The 27419-nt window shown below is 49.2% G+C and overlaps 2 protein-coding genes across 2 annotated transcripts in view; both read right to left on the reverse strand.

The window, feature by feature from the left end:
* Positions 1-645: 645 nt before the first annotated feature.
* LOC114022253 (caspase recruitment domain-containing protein 8) lies at positions 646-26702 on the reverse strand. The gene is made up of 14 exons (XM_037899001.2): positions 26483-26702; positions 22639-22860; positions 21539-21601; positions 15624-15686; positions 14940-14996; positions 13514-13590; positions 13063-13127; positions 10862-11085; positions 9560-9819; positions 8258-8383; positions 6308-6449; positions 4894-4932; positions 3303-3591; positions 646-2759 (listed from the first exon to the last, which is right to left on the reverse strand). The coding sequence occupies exons 1-14, from the start codon at positions 26586-26588 to the stop codon at positions 2690-2692; spliced, it is 1803 nt and encodes a 600-aa protein (XP_037754929.2). The 5' UTR covers positions 26589-26702; the 3' UTR covers positions 646-2689.
* LOC119566347 overlaps positions 26585-27419 on the reverse strand; it is a 36951-nt gene continuing 36116 nt past the window's right edge. Inside the window, exon 9 of the mRNA XM_037898999.2 lies at positions 26585-26710. The gene's annotated coding sequence lies outside the window, so the exon portion shown is untranslated. The remainder of the gene's footprint in view (positions 26711-27419) is intronic.

Genomic DNA, 27419 nt, shown 5'->3' on the forward strand with positions numbered 1-27419 from the left:
ATGGCTGACTGTTCTGTGTGGTCTGTGCTCTCTTGGGCCTTACAGGATTAAACAGAAAGCGCACAAAGTTGATAGACTGAATACAGAGTGTGTGTGTGTGAGTGTGCACAAATGCATGTGCGTGTCTACGCACACATGCGCACTGACTGATTCACAATGGCTGTGTGCCCGAGGCAGTGAAGTGCAGACCAGAAGCTTCACAACTTTGGGTGCCGTTCTGGGACAGGGGGTGTTTGAGTAGGGGGCAGGCTGAAGGATCAGCGCTGCGTGAAGCAGGGCTGGGCAGCTGCACTGCGGCTCTGATGCTCAGAAGGGGGGTGACAGGTAGCACGTCTGTGTCCTGAGGACGGGGCATAGGGCAATGGTTCTCAACCAGGGGTACACGTACCATAAAGGGTACGCAGAGGTCTTCCAGGGGGTGCATCAACTCACCCAGATATTTGCTTAGTTTTACAACAGGCTACATAAAAAGCACTAGGGAAGTCAGTACAAACTAAAATTTCATACGGACAATGTCTTGTTTACACTGCTCTACAGACGACACGCTGAAATGTAAGTACAATAGTTATGTTCCAATCAATTTATTTGAAAAATGAAAAAGTAAAAGCAATTTTTCAGTAATGGTGTGCTGTGACACTTCCGTATGTTTGTGTCTCATTTTGTAAGTTTTTAAGTGAGGTATAACTTGGGGGTACACAAGACAAATCAGACTTTTGAAAGGGGTACAATAGTCTGGAAAGGTTGAGAGCCACTGGCCTAGGGGGCCCGAGATTGGGGCAGCGGCAGGACTCCATTCAGGTCCCAAAAGTTTAATGCACCCCAGGGGATTGAGAGTACAGAGGCTTGGATCCCCCTCACAGCTGCCCTAGTGGGTGGCCAGGAAGGGGCATTCAATCTGAGACACACACACAGCCCCCGGCTCCCTTGTGTCAGGTCACCTCAGGGACATTTCCAGTGCCCCTCCCACCACAGGGCCATCTGAGTCCTCGTTAGCCCCAGGGGATGGGGATGGGGCTTATTTGCATAGAGGAGGCTGGAGGCATTAATCTCACTTGTAAAGTCTGTATTCCATGCTACAAGACAATATGTAAGTTTTGCTTTATAACTTGGAAAATGTTTTCTCTGAACTTGTGAACCCAGGCCCAGGAATTGTCCCCCCTACCCCCGTACCAACCATGCCCATCCAGGAGGGCTATCAAAATTTAGGTGGGCCATTATAAGACAAAAGCTTTGTTAATTGCTCCATCCACCCATGGAGAAGTATGTGCAGAAGGCCTCCTCCCATCTGCTGTAAGACAGAAATAAAAACAGGTGGCATGAAGATTTTTCATCTCTTTGATGTCTGAATTCTCAAAGGGCCAGAGAAACCAAACTGAAGCCAGAGATCCCCAGTGGCTGCCTCATGGGTCTGCCCTGGAAGTCACTTGGAATAGTCGCTCACTACAACTCTGTCACTCTTAGGATTTAGATGGTAACTCATTGGTTTGTATACGTTTGCTTTCTTTAACCTGTGCTTAGTTCTCTTACTTCTCTTTCCTAGTTAAACTATCTACAGCTTTATTATTACAGGATTGGCTGCAGGCGTTGTTTTTGGTGTAAGATCTAGGGTACCAATTGAGCTGGAGTAAAGGACGGGTCTGTTGGGACTGAAAGCAACCAGAATATTGTCTGTTTTTTGGTGTAAATGATCATTTATCACTAAGCCAAGTTTGCCTGGAGAGTCTAAGGGGACTGTCTGGGACTTCATGGTAAGACTCTTATGGTGATCCAGGAGTTCACATTTGTTACTGGCTTGGTAAAATCTAATTCTAGAACATACCACCAGTTTAAGGCATCTGGTTCATGGTCATGAGCCACTCCAGACAGGGACTTACCCTGTCTAGCTTCAGGCCTGCCGCTGCCTCAATTTACCTTCTAATCTCACCTAAAACAAGCCACCATAGCGGCTGTTTTCACAATGCTGCTCCCCTAATGTTCTTCATTATCAGAAAGTAAAAGTCCAAGCCTTCCAGCCCTCTTCCCCTGGATCAATTAGTCCTTTCAGTTTATAATGGTTTCCCCTTTTTTATAGCCCAGTCTCCTGCTCACTGTTCTTGGTAGCCCTGCCAGCTGGGGCTAATGCCTCAACAAGCTCTGGCTCCTTGCAGGTCTTTCTCCAGGCTTCAGAGAGGTATCAGGTGCCATCGGTGCAGCAGGCTCCCTACCCCAGACTCTCCCGGAGGGAGCTCAGGCTGCCCTTATGCTCTCAGCAGACTGCTTTCCAGTCACAAGCTCCCATCATATGGTCCTGGGTGTCACTCCCTTCACCTGGGCAGGTGGGCTAAGGCTAGCACATTGCAGCTGAGCCCCAGCCCCCCAAAGAACCAGTCCATGCTGTGACATGGGAACAATAGTTCCCTAGTTCATCAGGGGGCCCCCTCAGTTAATGTCTGTGACTCACTCAGCTAATACCGTGATCAGCACCAAAGGAATTCCTGCCTGGGAAACAGATTCCTGCTCCGGGGTCAGCCCTGGGAGCTGTGCTGTGGTGATATGCGACTTCTGCTTCTTCAGGGACGTGCTGTTGTAATTGGCCATCTGGTGCATGGAAAGGCTCGCACTGAATCTCGCTAACATTTCTTCAGACAAACGGAGAGACCTCGCTGCACCAGCTGTGATCAGTTCAGTTCTGTCGGGTGTGCGCTCATCTTCAGATGGGCGATCCCAACTGCACTGCAGAAAAACGGCTACATACGGAATCAGTGCCAGCTGGAATTCTCCTGCAGAACATTACAGAGATTTAGGGCTCCACTGGATGGAGCCGTCCTGTGCACTCAGCACATCTTGCTGCTCACTATGGCCCAGATCCACAAAAGTATTTAGGCTCCTAGTTCCCATTGATTTCAACAGGAATTTGACATCCAATACTTTTGAGATGTGGGCCCATGTGACTCCCGTCTTACCAGGGGATGGGGAGGGGAAGGAATCGCTCAATGCACACACATTGTAAAGCTTTTGGCTTTGTGTGTGAATTATCTGTAACAATGGAAGAGGACCCCAGATCTGTCTAAGACAGGGGGGCTTTCGGAAAGAGAATGCTCTACTGAAAATGCCAACTATTGAGGAGAGAGACTGATCATTTTACTGTAATGTCTGTTAGTTCTTGCAAAGGCCTCAGACCCTGGAGAGCTGAGCATGGAAGAGAAAGATAAAAACCCTTCCAGGAAAAGGCCACAGCCTGATGTGCTGAAATAGTCAGATCGAAGAGATGGAAATTGAAGCCAAGAGGGAGTAAATGGAAGCTCCACCCAACCCTCACTCACCTGGTGTCCGTCTCAAGCTTTCCTGCCAGCTCATTCTGGTTGATTCCCTTTAGGGCTTGAATGGCCACCTCAACAGCCCCATCCATCTTGTAGTACTGCACCAGCAGGTCACGCACAGCCAGAGGGTCAGCCTCCTTCAGCTTCCCATTGGGGATCCTCTTGTACCCCTCTGGTAGCTCCATATGGTTCAATTTGGACTTGAATCTCTTGATATCTTCACTTCCCAGCTCATCCAGAGTCTCCTGCAAGGCATCTCTCAAGGTCTCAGGCATCTTGTCTCGGATGTTTGCTGAAAACAGAGCCTTGTCTGTCACTATGTCTCTACTTTTATGCTTTCCAGTGCCTGCCTTCCCTCCTCCCTCAGCCTCTGTATCTCCACCTTCTCCCAGCTCCTCTTCCTCACCCCCTCTCCCTAGGATCAGAGGCTCAGAGGACAGAGAGCTAAGTGGGACAATGAGAACTGGTGACATGAAGTCAACTGATTTCCTGGAGACTGGCCACTGATGGATGGACAGGGACATACCAGCTCCCACCTTCCTCTTGCCCTGTAGAGTAATCAGTCCTCCACAATGGTGGTTGACAAGCTCTTCCTAAGGCCCCATGTACAATGTATTATGTGGCCCCATCAATTATTATTTTAACTAAAAAACAACTCCCCAGCTAGCCTTTATAGTTGTAAAGAAAATCTTTTAATGCAACCCTCACATAAACAGATGCAGTGGCATCTGTCCAAGTCTACAGAGAAACTTAAAAAATAGGTCAGAGAGGTGTGAAATGCCCCAGTTCAACTCAATAGTATGTTAATACTGGAACCGTAAAGGGACAAATGTCAATAATGTTAACTACTTGACATTTTAGTAGCTGCAGCCAGCTAAATTATTCTTCCAAGGAGCACTTGACTGATTGGATAACTGACATCTCAAATAGGAGAAGTGATACATTTCCCGGCATGACTTTTGTAAATGAATTGTCACTGATGCTAAAGTTCAAAGAACCTTTTGGGACTAACAAACATTCAGTAAAAAACCCCTCAGTGTTCATCTGAAAAACAGATATTTTACGTATCCTACAGAGAGAATGGGCAGTAAACTCACCACTATTTCGTGAATATTTTAACTCTCTTGTGGTGTTAGACCAGCTAGTTCTCTAGTATCCAGAGTCATGTCCTAACAGAGAGATCCAGGGGACAGGGGAATGGTGTCCTCGAGGGAAGCTCTATTGCCATTTAAAGTGATCAAACCCCAGAGAAATACACAGTAGAGGAGAATCCTACAATCCTAGCTTGGCAGCGAAGGTGGAGAAGGTTGCTCAGGTCCCATCTAGCCTATCCTCACACTGGTCCAAGGCAGGATGATCCCCCCACAGTTTATCCTCTGGGATTTAAAGATGATCTGGAGAAGACCCGATGGTTCTTCGCCACTGGGCAGGGCCCTGGGATCCTTACCTGGGCCCCTAAGTGGACAGGGAATTGATGGGACCTAATGGGGCTTCTCCACCCGAACCCCTGTGCTGCAGGCAGGAGGATCTGGGCCTCTGAGAGAACAACTGGGATTAGACACCGGGATCACAAGCTCCATGAATTCCTACTGACCTGCTCGTGTTGGGGTGGAGCCAGGAAGCTTCACATCCCCTGGAAGAGAGAAGGAAAGAGGGAATCAGATACTGGGTTCATGCTGCTCATGAGAGATCCCACTCGAAATCTGGTATCTGACTGGCTAAGCCACTCACATGGCAGTGCAGTTAATTACCATGTACTAACTCTGTATCTCTGTAGCTACTGCCCTGAGCAGTAATTTCCATGGATCTCTTCACCGTGAGGCTAAGAGGGGGGCTTGTTAATTCACTCTTACGGCCTGATCCTGAGGAGGGCTAAGTGCTCACCACTCCACATGGGAGTTCAGGAGCTCAGCACCGACCAGCATCAGGCCATTTTACAGCACCCACCATGCTGAGTTTGTGAATAGGGAGGGAAAGATGGTCTTGGAATGAAGGCACCAGACTCCTGGGTTCTTCTTCTAGCCATGTGAAGGAGTGTGGGCTGGTAGTTAGAGCAGGGGATGGACAGGTTTAGACAGCAGTCATGTCCTTTTGATGAGTACCTTAATATAGCTGAGAGGGTTGAACAATGTTTGCTTGTGCTAGGACTATGGAGGACCTAGGGTGGCCATATGGCTGAGAGAACTTGAGCCCCTTGACTCCTCTGGGCTGAGCAGGGAGAGATGAGACAAGAAGAAAGGATGATGCACTTATGGGTGCAATAGGCACAAAACAATGCTGAGAGATTCAGTTCTGCTCAGTGATCATTCTCAGGAGCGCAGGGCACCTGTGCAAAGAGATATGGGTCTTCATGCTGGTGAATGCAAGGTCAGGAGCTAATGCAGTTAATACCATCCTGAGCAATGAAAGATGAGGGCACAACAACCAATGCACTGTCCTAGTTGGGTGTAGTCTCCACCTATAGGCTGGATACACTCTGGGTCTGATGTTGGGTTGGGAGTGAGGCTGGATGGATGGACATTACCCCTGGGTCCGAGGCCAGCCAGGGAGCAATGAGTTAGCTGGTGTGTCTGTGCTCCCTGCCCTCTTCTGGGTGGAATCACAACTTCCCAGCCAAGTGTCACAGACCCGATCCCTGAAGGAGCTGCTCTAGCTGGAGAGGCAAGGGCTGAGTTTGGGAGCAAGAATTGGAGCATTCTCTCCCCCCTCGGTTGTTGTGAGATTCTCCATGGCCATGGTAGGCAGAGTGACTGCAGCACAGTGCTGGGTGCCTCTGTTTGGGGACTAGAGTGATGTGATCTCAATGGGCATTTCCAAACCTGCTCCTCTGCTCTCCCTCACCCAGCCCAGCCCCAGTTCACATTCCCATGGGCTGTAGGAGGTGGCTGTGCACATGTGTCCTGCCTTATTGTGTGCACACGGCTGGCCCTAGCAACTACAAGCAGATGCGGGGAGAGGTCTTCCTGCACAATCCTCTCCCCTCTGCCAGGATCTCTGGCTGAACCCACCTGGTCTCACAGTTGTCTCCCAGATCTGTTGCTGTTTTTTCTTCTCCACCAGGCTGAGCTCCAATTTGCCCCCCAAGTCTCTGGTGTAGATTTCCATGTCTGGATCCAGGGGATGAACTGCCATATTGGAGAACTCCAACTCCTGCAGCAAAGAGAAGTCATCCCCTTGGGGTGAGCCCACCTGAGCCGGCAGAGCAGGAGTGGGCGATGCATGTGGATCCTCAACAATCCTCCCCAAATCCATATGTATCCTTAATAATCCTCCCTGAGTTCTCAGAGCAGGAGGGGCCTTCTGCGTTTGACCTCCCATTACCAGGAACACAGTAGCCGTCGATATAACTTTCATCCCTTTCTCACTCACTTCCTGCCCCTGGGCTCGCTCTGCCCTCAGACTGACTGAGCCCCTCTTGGTTCACTCCAACTGTCCCACTGAAAGCATAAGAGGGGCAGATTCAGCTCCCACCTCTGTGCGGACGATTCCCAGGTCAGCCTCTCTACCCACTCTGCCAGCGCCCTGCCTCCTCTGGTTCATACTGAGCTCAGCTCCTCACCTCCCCTTCCAACCCCTTCCCTGTCTCTGCCTTCTCCACCCCTGTCAATAGCTCCACTGGCCTCCTGTCATCCAGGGCTCCCTGCAGCACAGAGCCCCCTTGCACTGTCTCAGGGCAGTAGGGTCAACATTGACTGTGAGGTGAGAGCGCCCCCTACTGAGCCATCCTCTACATCCTGTGCCATAACCTCTGATTAAAGATACAGAACAGAAGGAAAAACAGTTGAAGTCTTTGAAATGTAAAGTAGTAAATAAGGATTTGATTGTAACAATATCCCTTGTTCCCTTTCCTGTTCGCTACAGAGAGTTTTTAGAAGGAAAAACCACCTTGATGTCTCAGATGGTATCAAAGATGGTAATAACTGTGCTCTTTGGGGAAAAGTGAAGTTAGCTGAGAGGGGCTGGAGTTGTCATAGTTACTGTTGTTGTTAAAGTCTGATCCTGTTTCCTATAAGACAAAACAAGACAAGACAAGCACACAGAAAAGGGGAGAGAAAAGAACAGCAAAGAAAGAAGGTGCTTTTGTCTCTGATGCTGACTCTCACTGGCTACTTCGCTGCTGGAGAAGCACAGGCCCAGCACATTGTCTGATCAGCCTGTCCGAGACCTGGCAAACTCGTACAAGAGTCCGGCTGTCTAGGGCATAGCTATAAGCTGCATCTTTCTGGTCACAGGCTTACAGCAGCGTTTCAAAATCTCCAGACTTGGCTGGCTAAGCCAGACTTTCATTAGACAGATGGAAAAAGGAGAGAGCTAGGACAGAAAAGAAATAAAGTAGGGAAAGGAAAGAACACATGGGGGAGGGGAGAAGAGAGACAAAGTCTCACATCCCAGGTAGTACTTGAGATTCAGCTGAAGCCGGTGGAGGTGGCGATGTCATCTGGCTTCCTCTTCCTGGTCTGGTCTGGTCTGGACATCTTTCAGGATGGAGATGCAGAAGGTCCGGGTCCCAGGAGACGGGGCGAGTGGCAGCTATCAAGGTGGAGCTCACTCCTGTAGCCAAATTTCTCTCCCCAAATCTCTTTCTTTAAGGACCCCAAAAAGGAGTGAGGGGAACAGCCCATCCTCTCATAATTTTGTCCTCCAATTAGGCCTATCTGATACACCAAGTTTAGTTCATTGATTTCTAGTCCCACATTTTCTTGTTTACCAGGCATGATCTTAACACAGTCCTTGCATTAGATCCAGAGGGCCTTTTTGTTTGGACTAATTCAGTCTGTCTCCTTCTGTACCTTTTCCCATCAGTACTGATTGTTATGGGTTATTTTGACGCTTCATGAACTTACACTCACTTTTTACAGTTGAGCTCGCAATAATGGTAAATTTGCAGACCCAGTTATCACAACAGACCTTAATATTGTTAATCCTCCATGGAAGCAGAGAGTTTAAATTTTACATACCTTAGGTGTCACCTCTATTTCTGAGGGACTGGATACAAAAGAACAAGAGCCGAAGCGTAGGGGCTTGCTTTTAGAAGGCTTGCGCACCCTTATTGACTGGTACTTCATTTCATTGTCCTCAATCGCCTGTGAAGTACAAGCACCATTATTCCTTGGAGATCCAAAGAGAGATGGATGGGCCCAGAGGAGAAAGGGTCCAGATTCCTTTTTAACTGCTACATCGCAGCCATCGGGGAGAACAGTCTTTGTGATCCCAGGGGCAGTGGCATTACAAAAGCTGCAAGCAAGGAGTAACCTTGAGGAACCTGCATTTTTAGTGTGATTTTGCTCCCAATAAGGAAAGTCAAATCTGCTCCCCATCTTCATTTCATGGCTGGATCCATATTAAATTAAGGGACTAAGAACTGACAGTAACCTGCTTTGTACCTTCCAGAGGGCCTCCAACAAAGCCAGGTGAGACCAGACTATATATAGAATCATAGATTAGGGTTGGAAGAGACCTCAGGAGGTCATCTAGTCCAACCCCCTGCCCAAAGCAGGACCAACCCCGACTAAATCATTCTAGCCAGAGCTTTGTCAAGACGGGCCTTAAAAACCTCTAAGACTGGAGGATATCCCTGATGGCTGTACCATAAACAGCAGGGATGTGGGGTGGGGACAGCAGCAGGCCTTATTTCACATAATGAGCATCTCAGGCCTTCTTTCTCCAAGAAGCAAAAAGAGGCCCAGACAGTCCTGAACCATTCCAAAGGCCTGAGACAGACAGTCTCTTCGGTCCTCACACAGGGCTTCAAAGAGGCGTGTGAGAAAGCCTTTATGTACACATAGCGCAATGCACAGGAGGTAACCCTGGGGGACGGGAGGGCTGCATGTGATGCACTCGTTCCTCTGTGTAGCTGCTTAATTGTCTAGCCATCTGGCTGTTTAGCCATACCCGGCTGCCTTCCTTCCCATATATAAACCCAGCCCAGAACTCCAGAGCTCTCTGTCTAAGCTGTCTTCCTTATCTGTGTGGCCCAGGTAGGCAGCATGCCCCATCCCAGTCACATGGGACTGGGCATAACTCACTCAGATTCAACGGAAATCCTTTCTAACATTTCCGAGGCAGAATCACACTCTGGGGAGTGAGTTTGGAGTCACTCGGCCCTCAGAAGCACACATCACTGCACTGGTTTGTGCAGTTATTTCACTACAGTGCATGCTAGAGGATGTTGCAGCTCACTCCTTCTTCTCAGCACAAGTGTAGCTTGTGGATCTGGACAATGTATATCTACAGTATATTATTATTGGATTCTCCTTTACCTGTGCTAGTGAGAGATCACTGGGTATCAAGTAGAGGTGGAGGGTTACGTCTGCAGCCCTGCTGGACCGATAAAGCAGCACCAGGGTGTGTATTGGAGGAAATAGCTTAGAATAGATCTGTTTCCAAAGCAGTCCAATTGGAGAGAAGCTGGGGTTCTCCAGCACGGCGTGGAACGGCCTCACCCGTGTTGGACTTTCCAGGGTCATCCCCCCGTCAACAAAATGGGCCACTTGAAGCTGAGAAATGTCAACCTCTGCTGCTGTCGAAGGACAACAAAGAACGTGAGATTTTACCTGTCTTGTTCCCCTAACTGCCTAATGGCTGGATCAGGGCTTGAGAGTCAGGACTCTGTTCCCTGCTCTGGAGGAAATGTCCATTGTGGACAGCTCACTGCTCATTTGCTCTCCCCAGTGTGAGATCAGCATTTTGAAACCAGTGTTTCTTGCTTCCTGTCCCAAAAGATCAAATGACCTTTGCCCAATTTCCTACTGAACCCATGGCTCTGGAATAATCTTTGTCATGGCTCTGCTCCTACATTCTTTCTATACATTGGTGACCAAAATTGGACACAGTACTCCAGCTGAGGCCTAACCCGTGCTGAGTACAGCGGTATTATCGCCTCCCGTGACTTGCATACTATACTTCTGTTAATGGAACCTAAAATTGCATTTGCTTTTTTTGCAACAGCATGGCATTGCTGACTCATGTTGAGATTGTGACCCACCACAACTCCCAGATCCTTCTCAGGAGTGCTGCTGCCAAGCCAGTTATCCCCCATTTTGTATTTGTGCATTTGGTTTTTCTTCCCTAAGTGTAGCACCTTACATTTAGAAGGGTGTTGATAAGTTGGAGAGAGTTCAGAGAAGGGCCACAAGTATGATTAAACAATTAGAAAACATGCCTTACAGTGAGATTCAAGGTGCTCAATCTATTTTGCTTAACAAAGAACTGACTTGATCATAGTTTATAAGAACCCCAATAGGGAACAAATATGTAGAAATGGGCTCTTCAGTCTAGCAGAGAAAGGTCTAACAGTGACAGTAATTAACCATTGTGGTGGATTATCCATTACTGGCAATTTTTAAATCAAGATTGGATGTTTTGCTAAAAGATAGGCAATACGTTTGGGGAACTTTTCTGGCCTGTGCTATGGAGGAAGTCAGACTAGATTATCACAATGGTCCCTTCTGGCCTTGGAATCTATTAATCTAAATACCTTTAAAAACCTGGCTCATGGAAATCTCCTGTGTGGCTGAAAGGAGCTATAGAATGCCGTTTGTAGCAGTATTTTACTACCGTACCTGCGAGGCACAGGAAGTGCGGGAGGTGAACGGCTGCCACGGCCCTAGCTGGTTCTACCCTGATGTTGAACAAAGGGCCGGACACCATCCATTGCTGCTTCTCAGATGTGCTCAGACGCCGATCCCAGGAGTCGTATCCATATTGGATGGTCACGGCTGCTATCACCTCAAACCCCAGTTCAGTTTCAGAGCAACGGAATGAGCCTGCCCTTGGGAGGTGAACCCTGCAGAGCATGGGGAGAAAAGGGTTAAACAGCACTGCCTGGAACCATCTCACTACCTTTTCCAACTGACCCCAGGTGCCCTCACATTTATCTCCTTAACTCTAGCTCCAGCTCAGCCCTGTGCTTCGATATCAGGATTACTCTATATACAACAACAAAAGCTGGGTGATAATGAGAACACTTGGACCTTCTCAGACTCCATCCCTGTTAGGAGTTAAGGAGAGTCAGTCTAACTGGAAGACTGAAAGCTAGTTGCTGGCCCAGCACTCCAAACACTTAAGCATTAATCAGTTCCCACAGGAAAGACCTGATGGGGGAGTGGAGTACTTCATTACCTACTCAGACTGGAGGCTGATAAGCTAAGAATATAAGAATGGCCATACTGGGTCAGACCAATGGTCCATCTAGCCCAGTGTCCTGTCTTCTGACAGTATTCAGTGCCAGATGCTTCAAAGAGAATGAACAGAACAGGGCAATTATCAAGTGATCCATCCCCTGTTGTCCACTCCCAGCTTCTGGCAATCAGAGGCTAGGGACACCCAGAGCATAGGATTGCATCGCTGAACAACATGGCTAATAGCCATTAATGGACCTATCCTTCAGGAACTTATCTAGGTCTTTTTTGAACCCAGTTATAGTTTTGGCCTTCACAACATCCTCTGGCAAGGAGTTCCACAGGCCGACTGTGTATTGTGTGAAGAAGTACTTCCTTTTGTTTGTTTTAAACCTGCTGCCTGTTAATTTCATTTGGTGACCCCTAGTTCTTGCGTTATGTGAAAGCGTCAGTAACACGTCCTTACTCACTTTCTTCACACCCGTCACAATTTTATAGACCTCTGTCGTGTCCCCCCTTAGCTGTCTCTTTTCCAAGCTGAAAGGTCCCAGTCTTTTTGATCTCTCCTCACGTGGAAGCTGTTCCATCCCCCTCATCATTTTTGTTGCCCTTCTCTGCAACTTTTCCAATTCTAATATTGCTAATTATAATTACAAAATCATAGCTAAGTATCCCATTAGCTGAGAGGACAGTTAAGAAGCACTGGAAGGAAGTGCAGAGCCGGGGGGCTGGCAGAGTTGGGAAGAAGTCAGAGCTCAGGGTGGCAAAATCTCTTGCTCTTCCTCTCCCAGGGGAAAGTGGCTGAGGACTGGAGAAAACATTGCTGTGCAGGACTGTGATGGTGGTTTGGGGGAGGTTATAAAAATAACACTCATGGAGGTGCTAACAAACAGAAGGTTCACAGATTCATAGATATTTATGTCAGAAGGGACCATTATGATCATCTAGTCTGACCTCCTGCACAACGCAGGCCACAGAATTTCACCCACCACTCCTGCAAAAAACCTCACACCTATATCTGTGCTACTGAAGTCCTCAAATCGTCGTTTAAAGATTTCAAGGAGCAGAGAATCCTCCAGCAAGTGACCCATGCCCCATGCTACAGAGGAAGGCGAAAAAGGTGTCCCAGGCTGTTTGTGTGGCATCGCAGGACAGGGTGCAGACTGCCCTGTGGCACTCCTGACTCCTCCTCAGCCTCCTTGTGAAAGATGGGAACAATTTCCTCCCCATTTTAGAGATGGGAAAACTGAGGGACAGAGATGAGAAGGGACTTGCACAAGGTCACTCAGTAGCAGCAAGTGCTAAAGTTGAGAATAGAGCCTAGATCTCCTGACTCGCAGCCCCCCTACTTTAACTCACTAGACCCCACACTGTTCCCAGAGCTGTGGATAGAACCCAGGAATCCTGACTCCCAGCTCTCCTGCTCTAACCCATTACACCCCCACCCCTCCCAGAGCTCTCAAGACTCCTGGTTTCCAGCCACCCCACTACCTGCTCTGCTCTACCCACCCACGTGAGCATCTCTTTACATTGAGCCCACCCCATGGGATGCTGCACACTCAGTGTGATTGGAGCTGGCCTGCGCTCCCAGACATAGACGGTTGCAGAGGGGGTGACACCGAACTCCCAGGACCAGCTCTTACCTGTACATCTCCTGGTTCCCATCTGGGCCCTGAACAGTCTCAGGGTGTATTTCTTCTGGAGGATCCTAAAACACAGGAACTGGCATTAACTTGGCCCCACTGGGGATTTCCCACTGCAGAGCTCTTTGCAGAGGGAATCTGGGCAGCTGTGGCCAAGTGTTCAGCTGGGGGCTGTTTCCATGGCCTGGGACCCTGGCAGCATGGCTGGCAGGGGGGGACTCTGACCAGCTGGATTCCAGCCCCACAGTCAGTCATTCCCTGGATTTCAGCCCCACAGTCAGCTGGATTCCAGCCCCACAGTCAGTCATTTCCCAGGGACAGAGATGCCCCGGTCTGGGCAGTCGTGTAATTCTCAGAGGTATGGCTGAGGGGGAGGGGAAGAGATAGAGAGAAGGGTGAGGCAATAGATGGACCGACAGACAAGGATCTGAGTGATCCCACAATCCTCTACCTCCTCTCTGGGACACAAGTCACATTTGTCCTGTCCCCAGGGGTCCCTGCTGGAATCCTCGCTCCGGCTGGTCTCTCCTGCAGCAGAGAGGGGGAAAGGCCCTTTCACATCTCACCTTCTCACAGCACTGGATAATGAGCCCCCATCCCCCGTGCAGAGCAATGGGATCTGGGCATTTCCATCGGCAAACTCCCCCACAGATGCATCTGTTCTGTGCATTAACCCAGCTCTGATGCTGCTGCTGTGCAGGGACCACTGGGCTCGCAAGGCCTGGGGGAAGGGCTCTGTGTTGAGGGAGAAGGTGGGACGGCACAGGATAGATGGGTTCAGTGAGGGGGACTGTCATAAACATATAGATAAGGGTAGCATAAAATCCCTCCTGAGCAGCTGTACTGAATCTTTACCTGTAGGGGTTAAGAAGCTCAAATAACCCAGTTGGCACCTGACTAAAAGGAACAATAAGGAAAGAAGATACTTTCAAATATGCGGGGGGAGGTTTTGTTTGTGCTCTCTTTATTTGTTCCCTCTCCGGAGGGAGAGAGAAGCCAAGCAGGGACAACATCTCCTGAAAATATACCTGGAATAATCCATCTAAGAATTATAGAAATTGTAAGTGAGGCAAGGAAATGAGTTAGGTTATCATCTTTTGTTTTAGCCTGTGAATTTTCCCTGTGCTAAGAGGTAGTTTTATTCCTGTTTTTTGTAACTGTGAAGCTGAGTCCAGAGAGGAGTCCCCTGTGTTTTAAATCTTTTTATTACCCTGTAAAGTTACCTTCCATCCTGACTTTGCAGGTGTGATTCTTTTACTTTTTTCTTTATAATAAAGTTCTTCTTTTAAGAACCTGATTGATTTTCAGTGTCCTAAAAACCAAAGGGTTTGGTCTCTGCTCACATTGTAACCAGTTGGTTGGTATATTATTCTCAAGCCTCCCCAGAAAAAGGGGTGAAGGGGCTTGGGGGAATATTTTGGGGAAACAGGGACGCCACGTGACCCTTTTCCTGCATTTTTGTCTAAATCACTTTGTGGTGGCAGCAATACTGTCCAAGGACAAGGAAGGGAATTTGTGCCTTGAGGAAGTTTTTAACCTAAGCTGGTAGAAATAAGCTTAGGGGGTCATTCATGCAGGTCCCCACATCTGTACCCCAGAGTTCAGAGTGGGGAGGGAACCCTGACAGGGTCAAGGCATAAAGGGGAGAAGAGTGGGCAGGATGTGGGGTGGGGGCAGAAGAGGGAGGGGAGAGCCCAGAGTGATCCTGCAAGCACCAGAGATTAAACCTGATGCAGGTGATGAGGGCAGTGGTGGCAGGGTCGGATCAGGGGATGGTCAGAACAACAGGCTGAGGGGACGTTTTGTTTCTTTCTGCTCAGCCATGAGCGAGGCCCATCAAACCACCTGCAACTCTGGGCAATTTGAACCTCACTCACCTGCAGCACCAGCCGCAGACCCAGTGGAGGGCAGGAGGGTCTGTTTCCAGATGATCTCTGGGGAGTGATGAATAATAATAATAATGTCATTATTGTCTATTTCCCAGGCGCCTTACATCCCAAACTGCTTTCCAGGGATACACATGTAGCCACCTCTGCGATGGGGCACAGCAGACCTATGGGGTCAATTAGCCTTATATCCCGACCCGTTCCTGCTGCCCCTGATCAGACCAACAGGCCCATCTAGTCCAATATCCTCCCACCTCCCTGTCACCCAGATCAGACCTATGGGTCTGTGCAGTATGGCAGAAGTTTGGCAGCACAGAAATGCAGCTACTTCTGGGGTTGGGGCAGCTGGTTAACAGCTGCACAGCAGTGTTGCACAGTAATCGCTCACTTTGGTGCTGAAATGTAGCCACTTCTGGGGTGGGGCACAGCAGCTGGCGAACGGCCACCCAGTGAAGCTGCACAAATAGCAGTTTGGGACAGGAAGTGAAAGAGAATCCTGAGCCTACTGCACTCGGAGGCTGTGCACAAGCCGAATTGCTTATACCAAATGGTAACTGCAAGGAATAAAGTGGACCCACTGGCACTGTGAGAGCAGACGTGCATGTGGCTGCGATAGGCCAGTGTGCATGAGAGACAGAGAGAGAGAGAAGTGGAGCTACAATCAGCACCACTCACCTCCTGCCGCCTCTGTCTTTGCAGCAGAACTGGGGTCGGAGTCACTGTCTTCATCAATGCATCCTGAAAAGAAAAATGGAAACTGACAAAATTCCAAACAATCTGAGCCAAATTCAGTGAACCTGGTGTAAATCCAGAACAACCTCACTGAGTCAGTGAAGTCAGGGCTGGATTCTGATCTCAATTACACAGATCTAAACTTGGAGTGACTCCAACCAGATTAACCAAGAGTTCCAGTCCAGTGTGCTATCCACTAGGCAACACTACCTCCCACTTTGACCACATCTTTCCTTGAAAACAGAGGTTTGAAACTGGACGGCAGTAGGTGAAAATTTCATTGTACTATTATTTTTCCATCACTGCAGCACCCTGTACTGGCCTATGGCAAGGCAGAGTCCCCTGCCCAGGAAGAGCTCTCAGCCTGTAAACCTAAAAGACGATAGAAAGATTTCCATGCACGTGCATGAACTGGAGTTCTTTGAAGTTGGCTCTGCACATTCCCACTCATGGAATACGCCAACGGTACAGTTCTGAGGGTGGACAGCAGTGCCCTTTGGAGCGCCCTCCTGCCCTATTCTTGCCCTGCCTGTATGTGCTGAGGGTCTGGCTAGGAAAGGGGGCCTGGCGCTCCAGTCACCTTGGTTCCTTTCACCACCTCCTCAAGTCCAAATTTGTAACTAGGACCCTAAGGAAGTGGGGAAGGTGGACAGGGAGTAGGAATGTGCAGAGTCCATCTCTGAGAACTCCAGCTCCAGGTGAATAACGTTAATTTCTTCTTTGAGTGGCCTCAGCACGATCCCTCTCATGGGACAGTTTGATAAGCAGCACTCCTGTCTCTGGATGGTGGGATGTGGAGTCCTAGTTAAACAGTGATAGTAATATGGCCTTACCAATTTGGCTCCAATCTGGGTGCCAGATCAGGGCAGTGGTGTTCCATGAAGGTGTGAACAGAGCTCCAGGTGGCAGTTCTGCAGATCTCTAAAGTTGGGACATGTCTAAGGTAGGCCATGGAAGCCGCCTTTGCTCTGGTGGTCTCTTGGAAGAGGGACAGAGCCACGTAGGAGTGTGTAATGCGTGTAACTTCACCTCCCCCGACTGAGGGTGAGGGCTAGGAAATGTACTGGCAAGTGAATTGAATATTTGAGATAGAATTCTGTTACCACTGTGAGGAGGAGTTTAGGGTGAGGGGGAAGAACCCCTTTATCTTGTGGAAGACTATAAATGGTGGGTCATCCATAAGAGCTTGTAACTCTTCCCTTCTAGCAGATAGAATGGCCACAATGAAGACTGTCTTAACTCACCTCCCAAAGTCTCAAAGGGCAGTTTCATGAGCTAAGTATGAGAAGGAGGTCCCATGTTGGCGCAGGTTCCTTGACTGGAGGGTAGACATTCATTAGTCTCTTCAGGAATCTATTTACAGAGTCATGACTAAATACAATCTCATTGTCAATTAACACATGATGCACTTTCATGGATAAGAAAAGCTGCAAGATGCACTCTCGTGAATAAGAAAAGCCTTAAGCATCTCAAATGAAGTGTTTCAGAGTAGCAGCCGTGTTAGTCTGTATTCGCAAAAAGAAAAGGAGTACTTGTGGCACCTTAGAGACTAAATAAATTGGTTAGTCTCTAAGGTGCCACAAGTACTCCTTTTCTTTTTTCAAATGAAGTGGGTACTCCAATGCAGGTTGAACAGGAGCTGAAATTGGGTTTATGCTCAGAGCTAAGAGAACCTTTTCCACTTAAGGTCATAACACCTGCAGGTTGGCTGTTTCTTGGAGTTTGAGAAAGTGACTTGAACTTTTTTTGAGCAGAACAGACTCCTATGGTCCATGCTGCCAAGAGAAGATATGGTGGGTCTGGGTGGCAAATCCAATCATTCTTATGGCTCAATAAATATGTGGTTGATAGGAGAGACAGACAGACTCCTTGTGATATCTTTAGGAGGTCTGAAAATCATTATTGTCTCGCCCATACTGTAAGGGGAGGGTTGGGGGCGGGAGGGGTACTGAACTGAATGGAGAAGCCTTTGGACAATCTCCAGAATCCATCTGTCCATAGTGATGGCACTCCAGGTGTTGAAGGAGTGAGAAAGATGGTTTCTGAAGGTGTGTGTGGGAGTGGGGGTGGGGTGAGTGATTGGGTAGAAATTGCTCAGAGGTTTTCAAGGATCTCGTCAAATCTGAGGCCAAGGACCTGGTGCATAAGTAGATGATGAAACTAATTTCCCTTCAGGATGGGGCTTATAAGTCCTCCCTTCTCTGCTGAAGATGAGCAAGGGGTTTCTGCTGATATTGTTTCTTTTTCACTAAATAAGACAAAGACAACTGGTATTGCTGCCTGTGATACCTGAACATTGGCACATCAAACCTCCTCCTCAATGACTTAGAGATCTCAGGCAATCCAGCTGTAGACACAGTTTCCTTTATCTTTTCTAGAAGTTCATCAGTTCCAGCCCTGAATAATCCATGCCTCTCAAATTGAAGATCTTCCACCCTGGTTCTGTTTTTGGGAGGGAGACCAGAAGAGTGAAGCCAAGACTTATATCTTAGTGTAATTGCTGAAACTGCCACACTGGAAGGTGCATCTCAGAAGTCAAACAAGCCTTTAAGTCATGTTTTGCCACTGGCTGGCCTTCCAAAATGGATGTTCTGGCCAGTTTCCTCTGCTTTTCTGGCAGAGACTTTGCAAATAGACCAATCATCTCCCTTAGTGGTATTGATACCGAGACATTACTGCCCGGTAGTTGTACACTCTAATGCTCAATGTAGCAGAGGAGAAAACTTTCCAACCCAGGGTATCTAATTTTTGGCCCTTTCTATCAGAAGGGGTAGAATGGAATTTACCTCTGTTTGTTCTCTGAACAGCAGCTGCCACTACCAATGAGTTTGGAGCAGGGCGAGTATGAAAATCCCTCAAGGGGAAGTTGATAGTTTGTCAGCTTTCTTACAATTGCTTGCCCGGGGGTGGATTCAACCTGATTTTGTTGTCTTGGTTTCTGGTTGCAAACCCTGTAGGACTAGAATAATCCTTTTCGAGGGTGATTCCAAACTGTCAAATGCTAGATGTGTTGGAACGCTAGGGCTGAAGCCATCCCGTTACCCGCTCCTTCCTACCAATTCATAGAATTGCAGAGCATCTTCTGAAGGAGAAGAAGCCAAAAAAACATGCACACATTATTGCATGGTGAATTTGAACATCTGGCTCTTAGAGCTCTATAGCCCCTCAAGTTCTTCCTCAGACAGGAATTCTGGGACCAGCAACAGAGCCTGTACTGGAAGAAGGAATGGAGACATCAAGGCAGATCCGGTGCTTGAGACTTCCCTTGACCCCTTTGGGGAGAAGGTCCTCTATGTGGCTGTCCAACTCCAGTCTGAATCTGTAGTTATGATGATATCTAGGTGAAGGCCAATATGGCCATCTGGCCCATGGTATTACCTCCAGTACCCTCTCTCAAATGCCCCACTGAGGAAGGGTAATTCCCTCGGTCTACACACTTGGAACCAAGAGTCTCTATAGTGCTCTCTAGAGATCTATTCCTCAGGAGAGGAAGGGGAAGGCAGAGTGTCAGATGGATCCTGGCCTGATCCAGCATTAGATTGTGGATCAGAGTACGAATCTGAAGTGGTCTGTATGGAAGACACTGCTGGCTTTGGTACCTTAAGGGCCGAGAATGGCAAGGCGTATCTCTTGGGGCAGCCAGTAAGGTTCCTCTGGGGAGGTTCCTGTGTTTCTGGGGAAGCCTTCACCTGTAAGGGAGTGGACTTAGTGACAGTTTGCAGCCTCTTCTTTTCTGGGGGATGGGAGCAGAGGGACAGGAAAAGAAGAAATTGGCCCAGCTGCCTTTTGTTTCTTTCCTTTGCCTTTCTGCCATGAGGGCACTGTGTCCTGTGCTGCCTGAAGGGCTTTCTGATCTCACTGGGGATCTGAGTGGTCAGCCTGAACCACCACAGTAATCATGGATCTGGTAGGAACCAATGAATCCAAGGCAGCCTCAGGTGTCTTATCTGGTATTGCCAAGGGAACCAGAAGGCTCATTTCATTAGGATTAAGGTCCTTATTATGCCTTTAGTCCTCAATACGGCCCCTTGACTTTGCTCTGGGTTCCGAAGACTGAGACTGAGGTCTCAGAACTGATCCAGTTGAATCTATGAAGTGCCATCTTGCAGCTGATAGGGCCACATGCCTGTTGATATTCCTGTGTCCAGAAGCAGTGGTGCTGGAACCAAAGAGGTACATTCCTGGGGCCTGGCTCTATTAGAAGAGGACGACACCTGCAAGGTCCTGCTCTGCTGGTCAGTTGCATCTGATGGTCACAGATCCTTTAGAACCAGGTGTTAGAGGGCTTTCCCTTCACCCTCTCCCCTATCTATCTATACACACACACACACAGAACATGAAAAAATGGGGGTTGCCATACTAACTTTTTAACGAGAGCAATCGATTAAGGTGGGCTATTATCAGCCGGAGAAAAAAAAACTTTTGTAATGATAATCAGGATGGCCCATTTCAAACAGCTGACAACTGTTTGACAACTGTTCAAACTGCTGACAACTGTTTGAAATGGGCCATCCTGATTATCACTACAAAAGTTTTTTTTTCTCCTACTGATAATAGCCCACCTTAATCGATTGGTCTCGTTCAAGAGTTGATATGGCAACCCCCATTTTTTCATGTTCTCTTTCTCTCTGTGTGTGTGTGTGTGTGTATATATATATACACACATATCTTCCTACTGTATTTTCCACTGAATGCATCTGATGAAGTGGGCTGTAGTTCAAGAAAGCTTATGCTGAAATAAATTCGTTAGTCTCTAAGGTGCCACAAGTCCTCCTTTTCTTTTTGCGAATACAGACTAACACGGCTGCTACTCTGAAACCATGCAGGAAGAGTGAGGGGAGATGGAAAGGGGTGTGAAAGCACTCCAGTGGCCACTGCTAGCTAGGAGATGGTTCCACTGTGAGAGCTGCCCCATCAGCGCAACCTGTGAGTGGGAATGTGCAGAGGCCGCTTGCAGAAGAATGTGTGTCAGCTGCTCCAGGTGAACCCTTGGGAATCAGGAGTGGGGGCCCCACTGGGCCAGCCACTGAACATAAAGAACATAAGAGCTGCCATACTGGGTCAGACCATGTTCCATCCTACCCAGTGTCCTGTCTCTGACAGTGGCCTGTGCCAGACTTTCAGTGGGAGTGTACAGAACAGGGCAATTATGGACTTATTACCCATCTTCCACTATTGGCCTCTGGTAGTCAGAGGTTTAGGGTCACTCCAAGCATCGGGTTCCGTCCCTGACCATTTTGACTAACAGCAATTGATGGACCTATCTTCTGTGAACTTAAGAACATAAGAATGGCCAGACTGGGTCAGACCAAACGTCCATCTAGCCCAGTATTCTGTCTTCTGACAGTGGCCAATGCCAGGTGCCCCATAGGGAATGAATAGAACAGGGAATCACCAATGGCCATGGAATGGTATTCATGGTAATCATCAGGGGTTTCAAATATACAAAGCAGGCTGGGTATTTGACACCGCTGGGACAGAGAGATTGAGAAGTTACCTAATGGGATACTGACACTTTATATTGACACACTCTTGCCTTGCAAGGAGGATGGGAGAGATTCAGGGACATGGTGAGAGGGCAGAGTTAAGGCTGTCTGGGGTAATGGCATTTCCAGAGACAAAATTAGTTTCTGATCACACAGATGCTATCACCAACATACTGGAATGAGTCAGCAAGGGTTCTAGTAGGGGTAGGTCATAATGGGAAGCTTTCAGGGACGATCAGGCAGCAGCGAGGGGACCAGGCCACCCGCTACAGGACAATGGGAGGTTTTAGGAACACAGTTATTCCGCAGACTAACCTGCTTTGTCCCTGTGTGTGGTTAACAAAGGGTTAATGGAGCCGTGCAATAACTTACCCACAACTCTGAATCCAGTGTTAGCAGATGGACCTTGATTTTCAGGGAGGGAGGAAAGGAGGGCTAGAAGCAGAGGAAGAGTGACAGACAGCATCAGTCTCATGGAGCTGAAGAGCCCTTGGAGCAGGGGTATTAAAAGGGGACATGACACCCCCAATGGCCATGGACCCTGCCAGCTTCACTCACCCCCAAGAGCTGCCCCTCCCACCACCCTGTGGGGGAGACCTCTCCCTCATGGGACCCCAAGTCCCTTCTCTCCCCTCACCTGCCAGACCTTATAAAAGGAGAGCTGTGAGAGTCGGGGGGAGGGGGCAGAGAGAAGCTGGGTCTGGGAGACAATAGTGAAGGGGGCAGAGAGGGACAACTATCGACACTCCCACTGCACACTCTGCTGTAGAGGGTCCCAGGGTGGCAGAGGGAAGCCCTCTCCCCATTTTCTCCCCCTCCCCAACCCCGGTCCCAGTTTTTCACTATCAAACGGTGCTCACCCAGCAGAGAGGGCAGGAGGTCGGGGCGAGAGGAGCGGGAGGTACCTGCAGCCCCATCACTTACTGTGCTCACCAATCACTGCTGCTCTCTAATGTAGTTTCTCCACCCCGCCCCCCCCCACCCCACACCCCTCTGGAGTTAGATCTGGGCCCAGAGAAAAACCCAGATGTAAGAGCCCCTCACCCCAGAGCGGAGAGGGGTTTGAGAGCTGATGTGACTGGTACAAACAGCTCCTCTGTGAGACAGGGCAAATCAGAGCCCCATCGCTTGTGTCTGCATCACTCCCCAGGCCATGACGGGGAGGGGCTTGCAGCTGATGGGGTAACAAAACCCTGGCCTGTCGGGGTGAGGGACGCCCCGCTCTGGATTGTGCAGCTGCAGCTAGTTTTGCCTGGAATGGACCCAACAGCACCAAATACTGAAATAATCTCCCCGCGCTCCACACACCTGCACATGGTACAGTATTGAGGGGGCTGCTTGAACACACATGTCCCAGCCCCAATACCACAGTGATGGGTGAGGGATGAGCTAGTGGCCTCTTTGGGATGAGCACTGGGTACCACCCCTTCACAGCACAGAGGGAGCATGTTTTCTTGGTGTTGTGTATTTACTCTGTGACTTTCCAATGAGGTCTCTGTTAGCTGCTGTCGCTGTCGGGCAGAGGAAGCCCTGGGGCTCCAGCCTCCACATGATCTCTGGGTTTATTGTTTTAGTTCTGATGTTCTGGTATTGCTTCCTGTTCAGCACCTTCCCGTGGAGAAAATTCAGGACTGTGTTGACTTGGGAGACGCGTTGGATCAGCTGTTCTCGGTGCCGGTCAACAAAATGTTTCCCTGGGGAGAAGGACAGCACCAAAAAAAAAAAAACAACAACAAAAAAAAAACCAGTCAGTTACTGATTTTATCATTTATTTAGTTTGATTTATATACACTACAATAAAAACTCCCTGTACATCCACACCTGACCTCCATGCCATTACACTGGGGCTACTCCAGACCTCTGCAATGAGTCCCAAAGGGATGGGGCCTTGAGAGGGAATGCCCTGCCAGCCACCCTCTCTCGTAGCAAAGGTCTCCTCTGCTGACCGTAACAGCAGCAGTGTGCCAAAGGGAGAGAGGTGGACAGAGGGTAATCCAAAGGCATTTAGGGCTTTATAGGTCAAAACCAAGATCAATTTAGAGACCCACAGGCAGCCAGTGCAGGTTGTAGGGTGTAGGTTTGCTCACAAAATGGCCCCTGCTTAGCAAGTGGGCTGTCAGATTCTGCACCAGATGCAGGCCCTGAGTAGCTCTAATGCAGAGGGGACAGAGGCAGGGATGACAGTGGCAAGGTCTGTGTCCAGAAGGAGGAGCTGAAGCCTCCCAGCCGACTAGATAGAAAAAGCCGACCTGGCTGCCGCTGCTCCCTGGCCTTCTAATAACAGCTGGGATTCAAACTAGACTCCGAGATGGTGAACCCAACCAGCCAAAGGTGGGTGTACACCTTCAGTCAAAGGGGAAGGAATCACCCACACCATCTCTTCCTGTTGCTTCTCCCAATCAGACCACATCACCTCAGTCTCAGTTGGTTTGAGTCTCACCCAACTGGCTCTCTGCACTATAAGCAGGACATGACATAAGCACCACAAAGGAGCCCTCCCGTCCCCCGACCCGCAATGGACAGGGTTTCTGAAGGCAGTTCTACTGCCCAGCTGTGAAGTGATGTGCTCTCGCTCCAGTGGAGAAGAGACAAAAGAGCCATCTGGGCCTGTTGGGCACTAACAAGGTGCACTGTAAGGCTTCTTCTGCCTGACTGGGGGAGCTTAAAAAGGGAAAACCTGCCACAGGAAGAGGTGATGAACAGGAGGAGAGCTGCTCCCCCACAGAGACTGCTAACAGAGACAGGTCAGCCGAGAGGGAGACCATTGCAGGCCTCACCTCTCTTGAAGCTGCACAGACCGACTGTGAAGCAGGACAGCCCAAGAGGAGGGGCTGGAGGTAGACCCCACTAAAGACAATAGACCTGTGGCTAGACCAAGCCCAAAGGGCTGAATCCAGAAAGACTGCCTGAAGGACAGGCTATCTTTGCCTTTCTTTGTCTTCACTCGGATTCCCCTTTCTCATAAGGGAAAGAGAGGGGAGAGGACCTTTCATTTGTCTGTTTGTTCTACTCGGAGAACCCCTCATGTGCTAGGAACTAGGGGGAAGGACATTATAAATGACTGGAAGCAGGGTTTGGAGGGGATGAAAGGGAGCCACACCACACCACACCAGTGCTGAGGAGCCAAACCCCACAAGCGAGAATAACACAGAGCCCCTCAGAGAAGAACCTTAATTTCTTTCATCCCTTTTATGAAGAGGAATCTCAAAATGCTTTACAGACTGTAGAGATGGAGATTGCTCATCCTGTACTGAAATATGGCTACCTGTGGGGTGAGGTGCAGCAGCTGAAGAACAGTTACACAGCAACAACTGGTTGACCAAAGACCAGTCAGATGCCATGACGGGCGGATAGCAACTGAGGACCCAGAGCAGCACTTGTCTGTGGCTGACCTGCCCACCTTCATTCCTGTGAACTCCAGAAACACACAGATAAGCCCTTCCCCACTTTTGCTGTCCAGCTCTTTTCCCTCCTGTGATTCTGACAGTACATTCACCATGGCAGCTAAGCTCTCAGCTCCTAGACCCCAAGCTATGACTGTTTCCTGGTGAACAGAGCCACTCATTTCATTTCCTGGGCCCACAGCCCCTGTCCAGCTAACACAATAGCAGCTCCCAGCACCTGTCTAATGGGATGATCCAGGAGGAATATTGGAAGGGGTAGGGCAAGGTGGGGTGGTTTTAGGAAAGAGGGTTTAGAGGGAGAGAGGCTGCTAGGATGAGGGTGGGTCCAGCAATGGCTGGAGGTTTTAGCAGCTGTGTCATTCTGCAAATCCATGGTCACTAGTGCAGTTAACCAAGGGTTAATTCTACTGGGCCATTAATAACTCATTCACAGCTCCTTCCCTGGTACCAAAGGGGGAATCTGTAAACCTTGTTCAGCCCAGATACCACAGTGATGGGCAAGGGATAAACTCCTAGAGAGATGCCAGCAAAATCATGGAGCAGGTCCTCAAGGAATCCGTTTTGAAGCACTTGGAGGAGAGGAAAGTGATCGGGAACAGTCAACATGGGTTTACCAAGGACAAATCCTGCCTGAACAACCTGATTGACTTCTATGATGAGATAACTGGTTCTGTGGATATGGGGAAAGTGGTGGACATGATGTGTCTTGACTTTAGCAAAGCTTTTGTTACACAGTCTTCTTGCCAGCAAATTGAAGATGTATGGATTGGATGAATGGACTATAAGGTGGATAGAAAGCTGGCTGGACTGTCGGGCTTAACAGGTAGTGATCAACGGCTCAATGTCTAGTTGGCAGCTGGTATCAAGAGGAGTGCTCCAGGGATTGGTCCTGGGGCCAGTTTTGTTCAACATCCTTATTGATGATCTGGATGATGGGATGGATTGCACCCTCAGCAAGTTCGCAGATGACACTAAGCTAGAGGGAGAGGTAGATACGCTGGAGGGTAGGGATAGAGTCTAGAGTGACCTAGACAAATTGGAGGATTGGGCCAAAAGAAATCTGATGAGGTTCAACAAGGACAAATGCAGAGTCCTGCACTTAGGAGGGAAGAATCCCATGCACCGCTACAGGCTGGGGACCAAGTGGTTAAGGAGCAGTTCTGAAGAAAAGGACCTGGGAATTACAGTGGATGAGAAACTGGATATGAGTCAGCAGTGTGCCCTTGTTGCCAAGAAGGCTAACGGCATATTGGGCTGTATTAGTAGGAGCATTGCCAGCAGATCAAGGGAAGTGATTATTCCCCTCTATTTGGCTCTGGTGAGGCCACAGCTGGAGTATGGTGTCCAGTTTTGGTCCCCCCCACTACAGAAAGGATGTGGACAAATTGGAGAGAGTCCAGTGGATGGCAACAAAAATGATTAGGGGGCTGGGGCAAATGACTTACGAGGAGAGGCTGAGGGAACAGGGCTTATTTAGTCTGCAGAAGAGAAGAGTGAGGGGGGGATTTGATAGCAGCCTTCAACTACCTGAAGGGGGGCTCCGAAGAGGATGGAGCTAGGCTGTTCTCAGTGATAGCAGATGACAGAACAAGGAGCAGTGGTCTCAAGTTGCAATGGGGGAGGTCTAGGTTGGATATTAGGAAACACTATTTCACTAGGAGGGTGGTGAAGCACTGGAATGGGTTACCTAGGGAGGTGGTGGATTCTCCATCCTTAGAGGTTTTTAAGGTCAGGCTTGACAAAAGTCCTGGCTGGGATGATTTAGTTGGTGTTGGTCCTGCTTTGAGCAGGGGGTTGAACTAGATGACCTCCCGAGGTCTCTTCCAACCCTAATCTTCTCTGATTCTATGAGGTAGCACTCCCACTGGGATGGGCTTGGGGAACTTCAATTTATTTTGCACCAGTTACTTACCTTCCAATTCCTCAACAAGAGCTCGGTTTGTCTCCTTCAGTGCCTGGTAGAGCCGGTCCTTTCGCCACGTGTCCCAGCTCGGCACTATCTTGTACAGCTTCCACATCTTCAGTGGGTCAGTTACAATGCTCTGGCATTGCTCAGTGCTCAGCACTTTCCCGCACAGAGCTTCCACATTGGAGGCTCGCTGGATCAGCTGCTCTCGGTGCCAGTCGACAAAGTGCCCCTCTGAATAAAGGAACACATAGAAACAAAACATAAAACAGTGCTGGGAATTACTGATCCCATTGTAGGTCGTTTACCCAGAGCCTTGAGCAGGGCCTGGAGCAAAGCTGCACTGCCCCCAGGAGGAGCTCCAGGAGGGATCGAGTCTCCAGGGTCACAGCCCCTCCCCCCATTCCCCAGCACACAGGGGGACATGCCCAGCTGAACAATCCCTTTGGTCCCCATCTGCTTCCCCACTACACCCACCCAGTTCTGTGGGCCGGGGGGCAGCGCCAGAGCCTCACCTCCTCCCTGTTCCTTGCCAGTGCTATGGGGTGGATTGTTCCCCAGAGTCACATGGAGGGAGCAGCCCCCTTTGCTCCTCTCAGTGCTGTGCTTGGCACCTGCACAAGGAAAGAAGGTCCCTTCGGGCTCCCCATGCGCGCTACATGGACAGGGCAGCATGCAGGCCCAGGTAACAAAGCTCCTTTATTTCTCTAGTCCTTCTTATCCAGGTGACTCCCTAAGAGCTACAAAGGTGGTAAAGATGGGGACCACTCATACACTATAGAAATGCAGCTACCTCTGAGGCAGGGCACTGAAACTCTTTAACAACCACCCAGCAACACAGCACAAGAACTTAAGACGGGAATTACAGAGAGCAGGTTTTGGCTGTTGGGAAGTGGGGATGGGACCTTTGCTGGACTCCTGGCTGCATCAGCAGGGTAGAGAG

This window comes from Chelonia mydas, chromosome 6 (assembly GCF_015237465.2).
Source record: "Chelonia mydas isolate rCheMyd1 chromosome 6, rCheMyd1.pri.v2, whole genome shotgun sequence".
Classification (NCBI taxonomy): domain Eukaryota; kingdom Metazoa; phylum Chordata; order Testudines; family Cheloniidae; genus Chelonia; species Chelonia mydas.